This window comes from Aethina tumida, chromosome 5 (assembly GCF_024364675.1).
Source record: "Aethina tumida isolate Nest 87 chromosome 5, icAetTumi1.1, whole genome shotgun sequence".
In the NCBI taxonomy this organism is placed as follows: Eukaryota; Metazoa; Arthropoda; class Insecta; order Coleoptera; family Nitidulidae; genus Aethina; species Aethina tumida.
The window spans coordinates 2,055,846-2,076,561 of NC_065439.1; the positions used below are offsets into that span (position 1 = coordinate 2,055,846).

The window sequence follows — 20,716 nt, forward strand, 5'->3', positions numbered from 1 at the left end:
GAAATATGAAATACGAAATACGAAATACGAAATATGAAATACGAAATACGAAATACGAAATACGAAATACGAAATATGAAATATGAAATACGAAATACGAAATACGAAATACGAAATATGAAATACGAAATACGAAATACGAAATACGAAATACGAAATACGAAATATGAAATATGAAATATGAAATATTGAAACTGGATTAGAACTGAGATTAGAATTTGAATTGAGTTTAAGAAATTGGCCATCAAATCTGAATTCCAACTTAAACTCAACATTTTTAATCCCCCACTTCCAAATAAAAATGTCAAGCGTTAATTATCCAAAGGTGCAACCCTTTGGGGGTTGTGTAAATGTTTGCGAACGACGTGAACGTATCGGAACAAGTTTTATGTCTGGCAGGCGTACATGCGGGATTCGATCTGCAACTTTATCCAATTATCAGTCTAATTTTCAAGATTGAGTCACGTGTGCTCATCTCGACGCGAGTTTGATTGAAAACGGCGGAGCGAATTGCGTATTCCGTTTTCAAGTTTGTTCGCGGAACTGTTCAAACATCGGAGATTTCATTTTTTTCTCTCTCCGCACTGCGATGGAATCAATCAGACATGCGGATTAATAAGTCTCCATATTTACTTACTTAGGCGATATCTCCGAATGGAACAAGTCTAAAAATAAAATTTTTAATTAAAACCCACGTTAAAACTTTATATTTTCATTGAGTTAACCTTTTGAATGTAAAATCTAGTTTTCATATTTTACGTTCACTCTAAAGAAGAATCCTATTATGCTTTCAATCATCGTAAAATTTATCTTGTCATAACACACCATTCGTAAAACTTTTTACTTTAGATTTTATGTATTATTAAAATGGTTTTAAGTCTTCTATTACAATTTAAAACTCACTGACTACTTCAGGCTAGTCCCCAAACAAAATCTTTACAAACAAAAGCAAAATAAAAATCATTAACATATAGATGAAGCTACGTTTTACCCCGTATTAAGATGGGAACTGCAGTAGTTCCTCGTATCATCAATATTTATGCAAAATTTCGTTGAAAAGTTTTCTGGCTGTAATACTGTTACCTTTTAGAATTTCAGATGTATGCAAATTGCATCACAAACTCAGATAAATTTTAAACAAAGTACGAATCTATGACAAGAATTTAATTTCTAGGGACAATTTGATGGATGGGATTTTGGCTGTTCAAATTATGGTGGATGCACACAAGTTTATAATTTATAATAATTCAATTTCAGGTTCAATTTAAATTATTCGTTAGAACTTGGGCCATAGAAAAATTAATAAATTAAAAACGGATGATTAACAATTACCCTGCTTTTGAAGGCCTTCAAAACGAGATGCTCGTAAATCAAAGAGACGCAGTTAATAACTGAATTAGAGACGAAAATGGGTCTCCTCAGTTTCAATCGTGACACGACGCCGTAGAGCCAAACAAAATGTTTTATAGAGCGGAATAATTCCGATGACAAAGCAATTAGAGGGAAATTTTCCACATATTCTTACAATTTATGACACCACCCATTTTTTTTTTTTGTTTTTTTTTTTCTGGGGCCATTTATTTTTGCCTTTTATTTTATTGTTTGGGTGCGTGGCAAACTTGTACAATGTATGTCGTTGTTCTTTCTTGCGCTCCGTTTGTTTTATGTCGGGCATTACACATGAAAGCCGACCGTATTTATTTTTGGTTTTGTTAACATATGAAAAATGTGCCACCGTTTCTTTTATTTTTTTTTGTTCAGTTTATTAGTTAATGTTTTAGACAAAAAATAGTTTTAGGAGATATAAGCTTTGCCTTTACTTCAATGTAATTCTGTTTTTTACTGTTTAGTTATTTATTTTATACAATGTTGTAGACATTTTTCTTAATTAAAAATATATCCATGAAATATAATATGTGTGAAAATTAAAATAAAATTCAATATTAAAGAGAAATCTCATTTTAAATTTAAGTTTCTCATGTATCATGAATCAAAGCCACAGTCGGAGTCAGAGTCATAGTCTGAGTCAGAGCCAGATTCAGAGTCAGATTCGGAGTCAGAGTCAAAGTGAGAGTCGGAGTCAAAATCAAAGTGAGAGTCGGAGTCAGAGTCAGAGTAAGTATAAGAGTCAGAGTAAGTCAGAGTCAGAGTCTGTCAGAGTAAGAGTCAGATTCAGAGTCAGAGTCATGAGAGTCAAAGCCAGATACAGTGTCAGTTAGAGTCAAATCCAGAGTCGAAGTCAAAGTCATAGTCAGAGTTGGAGTCAGTCAGAGTAAGAGTCAAATTCGGAGTCACAGTCAGAGTCAGAGTCAGAGTAAGTATTAGAGTCAGGGACAGAGTCAGTCAGAGTCGGAGCCAGATCCAGAGCTATAGTCATGTCATATACCATGTGTCATGTGTCATATGTCATGTCAAATTTTATTAAAATATTTTTATTCAAACGTTTTTTATTTCAAATTCATAAATTTACAAAGAACAAAGATATGTTTGTAGTTTACTTTCAGCCACATCGATTGAAAATTTATGGGCCGAAAAATCCAATTGGTCATCATAGTTTGGTTCAGTTCGTGTGTAAAAATAGTTTTTTAACGTGGAGCCTTTTCAATTTTAATTGTGTTTTACTGTGTAACATTAGCTTATTCTAAACTGACATGATTGCGAAATATTAATCACAATCGAACCATTTTTTCCATAGTCATTTTTCAAACGACACAAAGCAGATTCATATTGTAATTCATGCATCCCGCCTTTTTGCGCCATAAATACAACGCACGGCATGTTTGACGCGATCCCGGCAGGGTTGTTATTTATCCAGGAAACGGTATCCGTAACGGCATTAATATAAATAAACGGCATTGTATATCATTCTCTATTTGCACATCCGCGATGTCCGGCGGCGTTATAGGCTTCACACGAATAAATTCAATCGTGGTGGATTTCAATTAGGAAATATGGTCCGGGTTATCCATTCAAATTTGTTGGAATTCATAAATTACGTTGTCTTTAAAATCATTAATCGTCAGGAAATAGTGGGGGGCATCGAAGCTGAAGCTAGTAACAATTTTTGTAATTCATTTCGGGGATTCACACATTTCAACTACACTTACAGAATGAATTTACCAGACTGAGATATGGGAATCCTCAAAGTTAATACTATTAAAAATATTTTTAGTATTTGTGACTCTTCTTGTGAAAAATGTGAAAATGTTAAGAATCTGAAGAATGTGAAGACTGAAAAATATGAAAAATCAAATACGAAATATGAAATATATGAAATATATGAAATATATGAAATATATGAAATATATGAAATATATGAAATATATGAAATATATGAAATATATGAAATATGAAATATATGCAATATATGAAATATATGAAATAGATGACATATATGAAATATATGAAATATATGAAATATATGAAATATTTGAAATATATGAAATATATGAAATATATGAAATATATGAAATATATGAAATATATGAAATATATGAAATATATGAAATATATGAAATATATGAAATATATGAAATATATGAAATATATGAAATATGAAATAATGAAATATGAAATAATGAAATATGACATATGAAATATATGAAATATATGAAATATATGAAATAATAAAATAATAAAATATGAAATATATGAAATATATGAAATATATGAAGTATATGAAATATATGAAATATATGAAATATGAAATATATGCAATATATGAAATATATGCAATATATGAAATATATGAAATATGAAATATTTGAAATATATGAAATATATGAAATATATGAAATATATGAAATATATGAAATATATGAAATATATGAAATATATGAGATATATGAAATATATGAAATATATGAAATATATGAAATATATGAAATATATGAAATATATGAAATATATGAAATATATGAAATATATGAAATATATGAAATATATGAAATATATGAAATATATGAAATATGAAATATGAAATAATGAAATATGACATATATGAAATATATGAAATATATGAAATATATGAAATATATGAAATATATGAAATATATGAAATATATGAAATATATGAAATATATGAAATATATGAAATATATGAAATATATGAAATATATGAAATATATGAAATATATGAAATATATGAAATATATGAAATATATGAAATATATGAAATATATGAAATATATGAAATATATGAAATATATGAAATATATGAAATATATGAAATATATGAAATATATGGAATATATGAAATATATGAAATATGAAATATGAAATAATGAAATATGACATATATGAAATATATGAAATATATGAAATAATAAAATAATGAAATATGAAATATATGAAATATATGAAATATATGAAGTACATGAAATATATGAAATATATGAAATGTGAAATATATGCAATATATGAAATATATGAAATATGAAATATTTGAAATATATGAAATATATGAAATATATGAAATATATGAAATATATGAAATAAATATATGAAATATATGAAATATATGAAATATATGAAATATATGAAATATATGAAATATATGAAATATATGAAATATATGAAATATGAAATATGAAATATGAAATAATGAAATATGACATATATGAAATATATGAAATATATGAAATATATGAAATATATGAAATATATGAAATAATAAAGTAATGAAATATGAAATATATGACATATATGAAATATATGAAATATATGAAATATATGAAATATATGAAATATATGAAATATATGAAATATATGAAATATATGAAATATATGAAATATATGAAATATATGAAATATATGAAATAATGAATTAATGAAATATGAAATATGAAATATATGAAATATATGAAATATACGAAATATATGAAATATATGAAATATATGAAATAAATGAAATATATGAAATAAATGAAATACATGAAATACATGAAATACATGAAATACATGAACTACATGAAATACATGAAATACATGAAATACATGAAATACATGAAATACATGAAATACATGAAATATGAAATATGAAATACGAAATATGAAATATGATATAATGAAATTTGAAATATGAAATATGATATAATGAAATTTGATATAATGAAATTGAAATATGAAATTGAAATATGAAATATGAAATAATTGTGACTCTTCTTGGTGAAATAGTTGACTAAACTAAAATTATTGTACACAAACTGAAATATGGGAATCCCCGAAGTTGGCCCAATAAATCAGCAAACTTGTAACGATTGCAAACTGTTACTTGTTTCAGTTCCTGGACTTAGCCGCCCGTTCCGGCACTTTGCCCCGTAAATTTCTCACATTAAGCACACTTTAACGACTTCGTAATTGACAAAAACCAACAAATTGTTCGTCGGTTGACGAACTTAATGTGACGCTATTAAGTTGTGCATGTTCATTCTTAAAAATCCAACTCACAAACTAAAAAGACCGTGACACAATCAAATTACCAAATAAACCAGAGAACGAAAGAATCCAACGAAAAACTCATATATGAGAGCATAATTTCTGGCTCAAAGAACCGCTACACATTCTCTCTGTTTTATTAAATAATTATTCAAATGCCCCGCATATTCTAACTTTTATTACGTGCGGAAGCGCCGCATTTTCTACCTGGGACCTTTAATTTTTGCAAAGCAAATTAGTTTGGATGCGAGCTCGCATAATAAATTTAAAATGTATTTGAATTATTCCGGGGCAACAACAATTTTCGAATTATTTAACAAGGCACTGAATGTGGAAACAATTTTTAATTGGATTCCTCACTCAAATTGTGTTACTGAAGGTTGAAGGTTCAGTATTGGGCGACCACCACTATCGTTAATGAAAAATAAATGTTGTAACATTTACGCGACTCTTAAAACGAATGAATGAAGTCAGTTGCATAGCTGCAACTTTATGGGAACGTTCCATAAAATTGCACCGGATGTTGTGTCACATATTGCTGGAGAAAACGGCAAAAGGTATTTTTCCCTTTGTGTCGGAATGTCTTTATTGCATGTTGTAGCCGGTAACCGATAGATGTGATGGAAAATGAGAAAACAGGGACGAATTGTTGGAATTGCACTGTGCCTTTATATACAGACAAAATTCTTAAAAGAATCTGAGGTGCTTGTTTAATTTTATATGTATTGAACGAAATCAAATTAAAAACGTAAACTTAAGTAGTAATTCTATAAATAATTAATTAAATTCGCAGTATATTATTTTTAAGTTATCTCAGTTTTGAACTAGTTAACGTTGACCATAAATGTTTATGACCCGCAGGTTTTACTGATGGAAAGCAAGAAATTATTTGTGAATTTAATAGATGCGGGTACAGAGAGACAGCAAATACTAATCAAATAATGGGAAATGTTTCTATACACATGGTGTCCCAAATTGGCTTATTGGTTTCCCCCAACGTCATGAAATTTACCAGAAATATCCTTGAAAGTAATTTATTTATTACAAATACATTTTTGGAATTATCTTAAACTTTATCAGGAAATCTTCAATTTTTCAGACATTTCATTTTCTTTGTTTATTTTTATTTTAATAATATCTCAAATTCTATATTTTTAGGAGCAAATTCAGTTATGATTTCCTTTTGAAATTAAAAAATGCATATATTATCTAAAAATTTCAATGTCACAGACTGCATTAATTACCTCAAATTTTATCAGAACTATCCTTAAAAATAATTTAATATATCTCAAATATATATTTTTTGAAAGCTTCAGTTTTTCAGACACCTTAAAGACATATTTCATTTGTGTCTCCACTTAAAATAAATTAATTTAATATTTTATCTCATAATTTTAATGTACATAGACAATTATCTCGAAATTTAACAGAGGTATCCTTAGTGATATTCATTATATATTGTGTCATATATGACAATATTAATTATCTCAAAATTGACCAGAAATAATATGTTAAGGATAATTAAATATAATTATTAATTAATTTTGGAATTTATTTTAATAATAATATCTTAAATTGTACATTTTTAAGAACAAATTCAATTATGATTTCTTTTTGAAATATAAAAAATGCATATATTATCTCAAAATTTCAATGTGACAGACTAATTATCTCAAACTTTATCAGAAATATCCTTAAAAATGATTTAATATATCTCAAATATATATTTTTGGAAAGCTTTGTTTTTTCAGACACCTTAAAGACATATTTCATTTGTGTCTCCACTTAAAATAAATTAATTTAATATTTTATCTCAAAATTTTAATGTACATAGACAATTGTCTCGAAATTTGACAGAGGTATCCTTAGTGATATTCATTATATATTGTGTCATATATGACAATATTAATTATCTCAAAATTGACCAGAAATAATATGTTAAGGAGAATTAAATATAATTATTAATTAATTTTGTAATTTATTTTAATAATAATATCTTAAATTGTACATTTTTAAGAACAAATTCAATTATGATTTCTTTTTGAAATATAAAAAATGCATATATTATCTCAAAATTTTAATGTCACGGACTAATTATCTCAAACTTTATCAGAAATATCCTTAAAAATAATTTAATATATCTCAAATATATATTTTTGGAAAGCTTTATTTTTTCAGACACCTTAAAGACATATTTCATAAAATAAATAAATTTAATATTTTATCTCAAAATGTTAATGTCACATACAATAATATTAATTATCTTGAAATTTAATGGATGTATCCTTTATTTTATTTTATGGTCACCATTTGAAATAAATAAGGGTAACGGATTATCTCAAAATTTTAATATGAATTAGACCCAAAAATACAAAAATTAATTAACCATCCAAACAATTCCATCTTGTTTACTTTAAAAATTAAATTTATACAATCAGGAGGTCACCGCCGCCATTCGAAAACCATTTACATACTAATTGCTTCGATTATGTTTCCGGGACGCGGAAAAAACGCAGTTTTCACCGCGACGATGGCGGCTTTTTTCCGTGTCGATTGGAAATTGTCAATTTAATCGGCTGTCCGAAATGACGGATCAGAGTTTGTGCACGGCATTATGGCCGGACGCGACCGTTCCCGTGGGTAAATGTGAGCCATTTGTGTCCCTCGATCGTGTTTGTCAAACATCCCGTTTGCATTTCGCAGTCGTCGGTTTGTGTCGTGTTCAAGTTAAGAACGAAGTCGTTGCTTTTGTTTTGGCTCCCCTACAGGATAACGTTTTAAATAATAATAAAAGAAAAGAAGGTCCATCCAAAAAGTACATTATTAAAAATTATACAGGGTGTTTCTAAAAGGGGTGGTCAAGGCAAGAAGACAAGCTGAAGCTTGTCCTGAAGTAAAAATTTTAAAAATGGATTTAAATTCACCCCTCGTATAAATTGAAGACCAATTTAGTCATAATAATATAATAATAATGGAGGGGGGCAGAATATTATCAATAACCCTTGACATAGGGCTAGTTTAACTTTTCTGGTAGATTTTATATATATATATATATATATATATATATATATATTAATTGGAGGTTGGAAACATTTAATTGGGTCGGTCCTCCATCAGGCCCAAAGTAAATTTCTTCTCGCCTCCGGTGCAAAAAAAAAATGGAGGTAAACAAAGGAACACTCCATTAGACCCTCCTGCTTTCCAATTAGTATACATAAATTACACGGTTGCAATTAATGCCGCACACGCAGCAAAATAAAAAACTCGCTTCATTAAATTGAATTAAATTGTTTCTATTAAACATTAACATTAATCCACCGTCGGGCCTAATTTAACGTTTAATTGATTTACGGTCGGCCGGATTTACACCGTGCCTGGGTGTTTTGTTTGGTTTATTCAAAAACTTTTACGCGGAACCAATCAAACGGCGATACTTCATTAGCAAACATAGTTTACGTGACAAGCGCCGCATTATACGTATTTCTCTAATTTCTGATTAAATTTATGGCACACGTTTCGTACACAATTTAATCGGGAAGATGAATATTTATGTCACTTGTTAACTACATGATATATGTAATTTATTCAATTATACAAAATAATTAACGTTACTAATGCTCGAAATATCGTGTCTGTTTAATTTGGACCTAACAAGGTTTATTTACAAGTCAGCTTAATTAAATTATACAGTTCATGCTGTGTATATTAAACATGGGTGCTTGCACATGACAAATATCTCAACAGTTTTAACTTGCATCAAACACAAATACATCAATAGAAAGGTCAGACTTCCTCCCATCATGTAGAAGAAGAATCTTACCCCAGACAAGTGCCAAGCTGTAATCTTTCAGAAGCAGAGCTTGAATATTCTTGATGAAGGTTTTAGTGGCAATGATCCACTCCAGACTCGTACTTAACCGTTCAGTTTCTTTGGCATCAACAGAGAGTGAATGTAGAAACTAAGGTGAAGAGCACACCTGGTTACCCCTCAAGTGCCAAGGTGTAATCTTCCAGATCTTAAATATTCTTGATGAAGATTTTAGTGGCAATAATCCACTCAAGACTCGTACTTGACTCTTCAGTTTCTTTGGCATCAACAGATAGTGAATGTAGAAATTAAGATGAAAATCACACCTGGTTACCCCTCAAGTGCCAAGCTGTAATCTTTCAGAAGCAGAGCTTGAATATTCTTGATGAAGGTTTTAGTGGCAATGGTCCACTCCAGACTCGTACTTAACTCTTCAGTTTCTTTGGCATCAACAGATAGTGAATGTAGAAACTAAGGTGAAGAGCACACTTGGTTACCCCTCAAGTGCCAAGGTGTAATCTTCCAGACCTTAAATATTCTTGATGAAGATTTTAGTGGCAATAATCTACTCAAGACTCGTACTTGACTCTTCAGTTTCTTTGGCATCAATAGATAGTGAATGTAGAAACTAAGATGAAGATCACACCTGGTTACCCTTCAAGTGCCAAGCTGTAATCTTTCAGAAGCAGAACTTGAATATTCTTGATGAAGGTTTTAGTGGCAATGATCCACTCCAGACTCATACTTGATTCTTCAGTTTCTTTGGCATCAACAGATAGTGAATATAGAAACTAAGGTGAAGATTACACCTGGTTACCCCTCGAGTGCCAAGCTGTAATCTTTCAGAAGCAGACTTTGAATATTCTTGATGAAGGTTTTAGTGGCAATGACCCACTCAAGACTCGTACTTGACTCTTCAGTTTCTTTGGCATCAACAAATAGTGAATGTAGAAACTAAGGTGAAGATTATATCTGGTTACCCCTCAAGTGCCAAGCTGTAATCTTCCAGAAGCAGAGCTTGAATATTCTTGATGAAGGTTTTAGTGGCAATGATCCACTCCAGACTCATACATGACTCTTCAGTTTCTTTGGCATCAACAGATAGTGAATATAGAAACTAAGATGAAGATTACACTTGGTTACCCCTCAAGTACCAAGCAGTAATCTTTTAGAAGCAGAGCTTGAATATTCTTGATGAAGGTTTTAATGGCAAATGATCCACACAAGACTGGTGTGGTATGACTACTAATTGACTCTTCAGTTTTTTTGGCATTAACAGATAGTGAATGTAGGAACTAAGGTGAAGATTACACCTGGTTAGCTCATAAGTGTCAAACTGTAATCTTCCAGAAGCTCAGACTGAGTACTCCTGATGAGTGTTAAGGAATATTTTTGATTAATCTCAACCATTTAGTGACAAATTTCATTTCTAATGTTTGGGAGTACCATTTAAGAACATATCTAGTTATGTTACTTAGTAATTTATCTAGCTACATAAGCCACAGCTACTAAAATGACACCTTCAATTGCTTTAATACTTAACAGTTATCCTTTGATAGTTTTCTTAGGTTTGGTTAGAATTCACTGATACAGCAAATCCTTTGTCTCGTCCAATATGTCAGCTTTCTAAAGTTGACAGACTAGCAAGTATCAATTAATTAAATACAGGAAATATTACAAACATAAATATTATTAAGTGATCTAAAGAAATTTTATATCGTGGTTATGATAAAAAAGCCCAAACGAATCTGAACGAAAATTGTGGATGTAGTCCTCGACCCTTCCATATTTCAGGACGGCGATGCATCGCTTTAATCTCCCAAGTTTTCTTGAAATATGTTCCGCAGTCGCCTTCCAAAAATAATCTCCACAGGATTACGGTCGCCATCACGAAAATGAAATATAGTTTTGTCCGCGGGCATTAAAAATGATTTCTCCCGTACACAAAACGACATCAATCATTCATTCAAGAACAGCAAATGCCCGACGTCAATCGATGCCCGCCCATTCAGCCGCACCGTCCCCCGAACGCGGCGGTGTATCATAATTAATCCCCATGGCCAGCGACGCATTAACGCGATCGCAGCCTTTGTGTTCGCGCCATTGTCTTCGATTCCGACTGGATCGTGTCGGGTTTTGGGCGCGCTAATTTTGATGGATGGCGGGGGGGATCAATGGATCAATGGGTTTCGGTTGTTTTGCCCCGTCGTCGCGACGTGCGACCGTTTTTTCGATTAGGGGGGACCAAAGTAAACAAGCCGGAGTTAATGGACACTTGAAATTGTTTTCTTTGTCGCATTCTTTGGAACGGGGAGGACAAATTGTTTTTATTTTCCGCACACAAACCCCCTAATTCATTAGTTTCTCAACAGTTGCAGCTGGAACCATTTTTTAATTGGTGTATTAATTAACTTTCTATTGGTGTTTGATACGACCAACTTAAACTATCACTAGCTTACACGGATTTAGCGTAATTAACTGCCGTAACTGAATATTAATTAACAAGCAAACACCACGTCCCGTTTAACAGAAAGCACCGAATATATTTACTTAGGAGGGCTCATCAATAAGTTGACTAAACAATTTTCAATCGGCCGTGTCGCTTCGAGACGTATTGTCGGCGATAATCCCACTCATAAATGTTGCACAAGCACTGCCGAAGTTCGCACCCTTGGGAATCCCCGGGAAAAATAATTCTAGTGGCCCCTGCAATATTAACCGGTTTGTAGGTCGACGAAATAAAATCCTATAAATAATGTTCCCCGGGGGATTCCCCCGCATTAGAGTTAACCGTATTGTTGTGCATTTAGTTTTTTTTTTTAGATGGGGGGATGGTCAATGTCATCCCTCCATAAAAGCCATAAGTTAATATAGCGACTTCTCAACTTGCCAAGGAGATTGGTGAAGGTGTTTCTTCCAAGAAGCAACTTAGCTCCTAGATACTCCATTTGGAGTCAAAGAAACTGAAGAGTCTCGACAAAGGCAATGAAAGAAACAAGGCCGGTTTGCTCCGTGATGTGGAGCAGAATGTCAAAAATGAATGTGATATGAAATAACCTTAAAAGATAAAATCCTTACTTAATATTTTGAGACTATTTTGAATGAATTATACGTGAGAAACAAGAGAAGCTTCCCCTTAACCCTCTGTATAAAAATAACGATTTCTCAACTTGACAAGGAGATTGGTGAAGGTGTTTCTTCCAAGAAGCAACTTACCTACCAGGTACTCCATTTGGACTCAAGGAAACTGAAGAGTCTTGACGGAGGCAATTAAAGAAACAAGGCCAGTTTGCTCCGTGATGTGGAGCTGAATGTCAAAAATGAATGTGATATGAAATAACCTTAAAAAATATTAATATTTTGAGACTATTTTGAATGAATTATACGTAAGAAACAAGGGAAGCTTCCCCTTAACACTCTGTATAAAAATAAACGTCGTGCGCCCGAATTTATTTCCAGGCGTTAATATTACAACGGACCGTTTCTGTCAACAGACTTTAAGCAGTCTTTGCATAAAAGATTCATTATAATTAAAAGATAAACCTCCTTCGCAAGGGCTGTATTAAATTATGCACGCCCTCTTGAGAGAGGGGGGAAAAAGATAAAGTGCGTTTGGCAAACGGTGATAAGTGTGCTCGAAACAAACTGTATAATTTTTATTAAAACCGTTTCAATTAACAAGTGGAAAATGCGTTTTAAAATGATGAAAGTGTGAAAAAGAAAACTGAATGTTAATAAGTTTAATGGTACATGGTAATTCGCTGTAACATTTCAATTTCTCACTCGATTTGATATTAATTTATATTGGTCGTAAATAGGCTTTTGAAGCACCAATAAAACGGGGGAATAATGCATGTTGGTTAACCGTCAGCTCTAAATCTTTTGGTAAAGGTTCGATGTTATGGTTTCCATTATGTGATTGGGCACTATAAAGGGCGTACATTAAATAATGTTAATTAACTGTTTCAAGTGCTTAACATTTACAATTCAAAGTGGATTGTAGTCATTTATGACTTCTGTTCCATTATATTTATTTATATAAGTATATATAACAATACCCATATTAAGGTAATTGTTAGAAGATCTACGATGACTTATTTGCTGCTCCTTCCTGTCAAATTAGCACTATTTGATTCTTTAAAAGTCTTTACTTGATCCTTACTAATGAATTTGAAGAAATATCTTAAACAGATGTTGGAAATCTTATGAATGTCAACTGATGAAAGAAAAATGATAAGAAACAAATCTACAAACAAAGGAAGAAAGACACTGGGTCTTCTTGGGTCTAAAAGATTTGTAAACTTGTGAAGAAATTAAGTGAGGAATTTGATCACTTTTTAATTATCCATTCTGAAATTTGATGAAATGCCATAATCAGAAGCTGGAAATCTCATGAATGTGAACTATAAAGGGAAGAGAAGCAAAAGCAGACAGACACAGGGTCTCCACTTCCCTATATTCGTCTATTTGTGAAGAAACTGAATGATGAAATTGATGAATTGAAGGGAAAATAACTGGAAAATTGGACGACATAGAAACGACCTTTTGGATAAGGTTCAAAGTTATAATTTTTATAATGACATTAAATAACGTTAATTAACAGCTCCAATTGCTAATTACACGACTGGTTGTTTTCCTACTCGCTGCATCAGTAATCCATGTTGAATAATCATCCGTTGTTGCAGACTTGCTTTTACATTTTTTAACACTTCCCGAGATTAAAGGGCGCAAACAAACACAATTACATTCGAGCTCAAGGAAATTGTTTGACGTTAACGTTGCACGTGCACATCCCACCGGCTCCGCGTCGCCTTTATGTTCATCCCCGTTAATCAGATGCGAAACCGCCATTACTTACCGAGGCCATATTTACTCCCTCCAAGCGCAGTTATGGCACCTATCTGCCCGACCATCCTTTGTCTTTGCCGCCGCAATAAACTCGTAACTCAATTAACAACGAATTTTTCGCCACCGAAAAAAATAGACGGAAATTAAAAGCGTCTTGTCAGCTTCGGGCCCGTTTATTGCTTCCAGTTTGCTCCTGAACTCTCCAATATTTATCGCCATGGAGGTACGGGGGACAAACAAGGGGACATCGGGCATGTCGATCACGACGTTGTCAAACAAGTGGCGGTGATTTCTCATCTGCCATCTCGACAGTTTCGCTGATGAACCCGGGGCAAAATTGCCGGGCCGATAATGAGATCGTTCCGCGAAAGACAAACAAGCTCACGTCAACGACCGGAGACGGGCGATATTGTCTGCTTAAACGGGCAGCTGGCCGTTTTTTTCCCCCCATCATTCTTGATCGCATTGTTTCGCTGAATTCGCTGCGGTTATGGACGTCGAACAATTGACCAGCCACTGCAGGAAACTTTGCAACTATTTGCTGTTTGTTTTACACGGACCGTGATGGCGGGAAACTGTAATTTGTTTACTGAAATCACTTACGAACAACTTGCAAGTCTGGGAACTACTACAAACTTGAATTTACGACATAAAAAGTCTTCAGTGCCACGATTTATTAAAGTCTCTTGTATAAAATAATCACATAAAGCCTAAAAAAGGAGGACTGAAGCTAATAATAGCATAACTCGTCCTGAACGGTTGGTTGGAACTTTGTGCTGGACGAGATTTCAATTCGAAGTTTATAAATTTACAAATCTAATCAGAGTTTTAACGCGGCGATTTTATTAGCGAGGAACAATCAACGTCGCCTTAAGACCAAGAACAATGAACGCAAATAAAAATTCCTCGCTGCAGCTCCGACTCCAGCTTAAAGCGATCGCAAGTGTTCCCTAGGGAGCCCTCTAAGTATGCAAAGCCAATTTCCCCGACATTAATATTATCTGTTCCACAATTCCCCGGACGCCACTTGTCACTAATAAGTGCTAAGTGAAACTGGCCAATTTAAAAATTCACTTTATTCCTTCATTGTTTGAACTATAAAATATGTATATGTGTATAAAATTTTAACACGGACGCTCCGAACACGTTTTAATTTGGGCCTCCTTCTCCCCTTGGGCGCAGCCCTCGGACACGCAGTGGCGCCACCGCGTCATTTTGCCGACGCCGCAGGTCACGCTGCAATCTGACCATTTTCCTGCAAAGGAAATCGTGCACTGAAACTGTAACTATGCGGATTTAACACCCGACAAGTCTGAAGTTTGTATTGCCTGTATACTCCTCCATCAATAGTAGAATCTTTATCAAGTCTGGTACCAGAATTAGCAATCAAAATATCTCATGAATATGACCTGATGGAAAAGCAGGGAAGCATCTTCATATTAAGGTGCTTCCCCAGAAGATTCATGATGATTTATTGCTCCTTCTGTGACTCAGACATTGAATGAAGCTATTTCTATAGACGAAGGCTTCTTTATCTGGGATTGGCATCATTTAATTATAATCAATATTCTCGTACCTGATTATTCATAACTTCGTCCTTGATTTAGGTTAAGCAGGTTAATCAATAATCAGAGCTTACAAATAAATAAAGAAAAACACTTTGAGAGAGATTTGAGTTTGAATTGAAGGGCAAAGAAAAGGAAGTGTGAAGTGCACAGTTAGCCCTTCACCCCTCTATTCATTGCCCTTTATTAAATGGAAGAAAATATATTGATATTGGTTGAATTGTATTTACCCCAGTGGTCCCATAGCTTCGCCTGCCTCTTCTCCACCATCACCATGGGTTCGTCCTCCAATATCAAATAATTGTACTCCAAGTTGGAATTAGCTGAAACCAACAAAATAACCGCATTACGTCGCATAAAAGGGCCGCATCGTGGAGATGTTTGAGCAAATTGAAATTTACTGGTGAGTAAAAACCGTCGTCGCATCGACCAATAAACCGGATCCTGCTATATTACCTTCCGGGATGGTCGTTGCGGCTTCACGTGTCTTATATCCGTTACGGAATTCCTGCAGGAACGGTACGCCGCGTGCCTGCGGGACGAGCGTGGCGAACGTGCAAAAGTACACGACCAATGACGGGACCGTCATTACTTCATTCACTGACATTCCTGCCATTCCCGTCAACTAAGTGTTAATCGAAAACTATTTAAGGGCTTACGGATTTTAATATCCGTTCAGTTAATGGTGCACCTGGATGGCGTATCATTTTATCGTCGCCAAAGGAGCGTCCCTTATGCTTCTTCCGATCCGGAAATTTTTGTCGCAATATAATCTGTGATTCCGCATCTCGGGTAAAAGTTTCCCCCTGGTAAGGATATCGCATCTGTTCCGAAGGCGCCTTTATGGTTTTATTCTCGCCGAATTCATGTCCAACGATGTGTGATAGTATGGAACAGCGTAACTTTGTCCCATGCACATGGTACAGTTAAAATATAAACACACATTGTTGCCTCGCAGGTTAAATCTTATAACATTTTCCCTTTATTTTCCGCACAGCCAATATATTGCTGCGGTTCATCCGAATGCAGCCCGGGCTCCGGCTCAGAAACAAATCCCATATTGAATAAGATACTGCGCCTGGCTAGGAAAAGGTAAATCGACTCGATACTGTTGCCGTTTAAGAATATCCAGATTTATTACTCCCCACACCGTGTACGAAAGCGACGGAATTCATCGTACAGAAAGGCAAGATAAAGATGATTTGGATTCATTGTTCGGTTGTTTATGCTTCTGGTTTATGTGGGTAATATAAACTTTTACTTTGACTGATACATTGAATTTATAACTTCGTAATTTTTTGCTGTGCAACAGATAAAGTTGTAAATTTACTTGCAAGACTGGTGTTTTGGGTGGTAAGTATGGACTGGTTAAGGCTGCATTCAGACACTTCTTTGTGAAGCGTCACTGAACTTGCGACGACATACCGGGTTTCTCAATACAAAAACCTTTAAAGAAAGCTTAGAATGTAAATAAGTAAAATAACTTGGCAAAAAGACACATCAGGTAGTCACACAGTCCTCTATGTCTATATCCTCTATAAATGTCTTATGAAAGAGTATTTCTACATATTTGACTGTTGTATCCTCTCTGTCAAACACATACTCGTTGAGTGTGCCACAAGAAACTCTCAATAACTAAATTATAATCCATAAGTCTCCTTCGTCATTCCTCAATATTCAATAAATTTTGAAGATGTCTTATGAAAGAGTCTTCCTCCATATTCGACTGTTGTAACTCTATACTCTCTGTCAAACACATTCTCGTTGAGTGTGCCACAAAGAACCCTCAACAACTAATCCGTAAGTTTCCTTCGTGATTCCTCAATATTCAATAAATTTTGAAGATGGCTTATGAAAGATTGTTCCTCTATATTTGACTGTCGTACCTCTTGTAGTCTATGAAAAGTTTAAAAGGAAGTAAACTAAGTTTTCATATAAACATCCTCGACGTTCTTAAATGAAATGAGACACAGTCGCCTTTATTCATGTCTAAGGGCCACCCGCACAACATCACATTCCTCTTTGACTAACGCCCATCCCACGGAATTCACACCGTTAATGCATCAGTGCGACGTAATTCCAGACAGTGAACAAATGCCCCGGCACTTTGTTTCCCGCGATCCGTTAAACCCTTTACGCTAACCCACACACGTCCGTGTCCGGAGACGACGTGCAGGGGGGGGGGAACTACCCCGAAAAGCTTGTTGAATTCCAGCCGTCCGGACGTTGTTTCATAAATTTCGCGTAATGGAAATATCGTGTTGCGGTTTTGCATCCCTTTTTTACGCGGGCCGAATTGCGTTTTTTTTTTCCTGTTGCCACGCTTGGAGGGGTCCCAGCCGTCGGTCAATTACTGCGTTTTCGGCTGGGCTGTTGTCAGTTTTCGCAGCGACCCTTAAATGACTCGGACGAAATTGTCGAGGATCAGTTACAAAGGGAAGGTAGGAATGAAGAATCAGAGAGGGGGCTGGTAATAACGGTATTAGACCATGGTTTGGAGTGTCGCAGATCTAATTTATACAAAGTGGCGGGAGCTTTTAGAAATTTCCGCAGCGAAAATGAAAAGGAGCGCTAATAAAAGTAAATTGTAATTGAATTCTTAACAACCGTTTTGATTCCGGGTCGGAAAGTTAGGCCGGTGAGAAGTTTTTTTGCATACCAAGTAGGCCGCCATATTTTAAATTATATTTAAAGTGATCAAGGAATTTATTAAATGATTCCGTTCAACATGATAACCAATATTTTTTTATTTATTACAATTTTTGATGGAGTTGTCAAACTTCTACTGATATTCACATAAGTATGGGACGACTGGTTTTATATATAAGACGACTGAACTGATTTTTATTAGTCTAAAAAGTACGACCACTACAATATTATTTCGGTTACAATTGTGGAACTACTACAAGCTAAAGTATGGGACAACTGGTTTAAAATGTAAGACCACTGAACCGACTCCAATTGGTCTAAAAAGTACGACCACTACAATATAATTTCTGTTATAATTGTGGGACTACTACAAACTAAAGTATGAGACAACTGGTTTAAAATATAAGACGATTGAAACGATTTCTATTAGTCTAAAAAGTACGACGACTACAATATGAAACGAGTGGTTGAAAATGTAAGATAACTGAACCGATTTCTATTAATCAAAAAAGTACGACCACTACAATATTATTTCTGTTATAATTGTGGGACTACTAAAAGCTAAAGTATGGGACGACTGGTTTAAAATGTAAGACGACTGAACTGATTTCTATTAGTCTAAAAAGTACGATCACTACAATATTATTTCTGTTACAATTGTGGGAGTACTAAAGGCTAAAGTATGGGACGACTGGTTTAAAATGTAAGACGACTGAACTGATTTCTATTAGTCTAAAAAGTACGACCACTACAATATTATTTCTGTTATAATTGTGGGACTACTAAAAGCTAAAGTATGAAACGAGTGGTTTAAAATGTAAGATAACTGAAACGATTTCTATTAGTCTAAAAAGTACGACCACTACAATATTATGTCTGTTATAATTGTGGGACTTCTACAAGCTAAAGTATGGGACGACTGGTTTAAAATGTAAGACGACTGAACCGATTTCTATTAGTCTAAACAGTACGACCACTACAATATTATTTCTGTTATAATTGTGGGACTACTAAAAGCTAAAGTATGAAACGAGTGGTTGAAAATGTAAGATAACTGAACCGATTTCTATTAGTCTAAAAAGTACGACCACTACAATATTATTTCTGTTATAATTGAGGGACTACTAAAAGCTAAAGTACGAAACGAGTGGTTTAAAATGTAAGATAACTGAAACGATTTCTATTAGTCTAAAAAGTACGACCACTACAATATTATGTCTGTTATAATTGTGGGACTTCTACAAGCTAAAGTATGGGACGACTGGTTTAAAATGTAAGACGACTGAACCGATTTCTATTAGTCTAAAAAGTACGACCACTACAATATTATTTCTGTTACAATTGAGGGACTACTAAAAGCTAAAGTATGAAACGAGTGGTTGAATTTGTAAGATAACTGAACCGATTTCTATTAGTCTAAAACGTACGACCACTACAATATTATGTCTGTCATAATTGTGGGACTTCTACAAGCTAAAGTATGGGACGACTGGTTTAAAATGTAAGACGACTGGACCGATTTCTATTAGTCTAAAAAGTACGACTACTACAATATTATTTCTGTTACAATTGAGGGACTACTAAAAGCTAAAGTATGAAACGAGTGGTTGAATTTGTAAGATAACTGAACCGATTTCTATTAGTCTAAAACGTACGACCACTACAATATTATGTCTGTCATAATTGTGGGACTTCTACAAGCTAAAGTATGGGACGACTGGTTTAAAATGTAAGACGACTGAACCGATTTCTATTAGTCTAAAAAGTACGACCACTACAATATTATTTCTGTTACAATTGAGGGACTACTAAAAGCTAAAGTATGAAACGAGTGGTTGAAAATGTAAGATAACTGAACCGATTTCTATTAGTCTAAAAAGTACGACTACTACAATATTATTTCTGTTACAATTGAGGGACTACTAAAAGCTAAAGTATGAAACGAGTGGTTGAAAATGTAAGATAACTGAACCGATTTCTATTAATCTAAAAAGTACGACCACTACAATATTATTTCTGTTATAATTGTGGGACTACTAAAAGCTAAAGTATGGGACGACTGGTTTAAAATGTAAGACGACTGAACTGATTTCTATTAGTCTAAAAAGTACGATCACTACAATATTATTTCTGTTACAATTGTGGGAGTACTAAAGGCTAAAGTATGGGACGACTGGTTTAAAATGTAAGACGACTGAACTGATTTCTATTAGTCTAAAAAGTACGACCACTACAATATTATTTCTGTTATAATTGTGGGACTACTAAAAGCTAAAGTATGAAACGAGTGGTTTAAAATGTAAGATAACTGAAACGATTTCTATTAGTCTAAAAAGTACGACCACTACAATATTATGTCTGTTATAATTGTGGGACTTCTACAAGCTAAAGTATGGGACGACTGGTTTAA

General features: G+C 33.6%; 2 protein-coding genes across 5 annotated transcripts in view; one reads left to right on the forward strand and one right to left on the reverse strand.

The window, feature by feature from the left end:
• LOC109601122 (protein-tyrosine sulfotransferase) overlaps positions 1-20,716 on the forward strand; it is a 132,289-nt gene that overhangs the window by 41,225 nt on the left and 70,348 nt on the right. Inside the window, exon 1 of one of the 4 annotated variants that reach the window (XM_020017341.2) lies at positions 16,040-16,060. The exons of the other annotated variants lie outside the window; for them this stretch is intronic. The gene's annotated coding sequence lies outside the window, so the exon portion shown is untranslated. Of the gene's footprint in view, positions 1-16,039; positions 16,061-20,716 lie in introns of those variants that run through there. 4 annotated transcript variants of the gene reach the window in all.
• On the reverse strand, positions 15,151-16,333 carry LOC109601123 (A disintegrin and metalloproteinase with thrombospondin motifs adt-2-like). The gene is made up of 3 exons (XM_049967358.1): positions 16,114-16,333; positions 15,888-15,980; positions 15,151-15,347 (listed from the first exon to the last, which is right to left on the reverse strand). Exons 1-3 carry the CDS (start codon positions 16,271-16,273, stop codon positions 15,217-15,219), a joined length of 384 nt encoding a protein of 127 aa, XP_049823315.1. The 5' UTR covers positions 16,274-16,333; the 3' UTR covers positions 15,151-15,216.

What these genes read in the sequence shown, in the direction of transcription:
- LOC109601123 (XM_049967358.1), bottom strand. Translation starts at nt 16,273, where the DNA reads ATGGCAGGAATGTCAGTGAATGAAGTAATGACGGTCCCGTCATTGGTC. An exon ending in CGCAACGACCATCCCGGAAG is followed by an intron (nt 15,981 to 16,113) that starts GTAATATAGCAG and finishes TGTTGGTTTCAG; the next exon opens with CTAATTCCAACTTGGAGTAC. An exon ending in GAAGCTATGGGACCACTGGG is followed by an intron (nt 15,348 to 15,887) that starts GTAAATACAATT and finishes TTTCCTTTGCAG; the next exon opens with GAAAATGGTCAGATTGCAGC.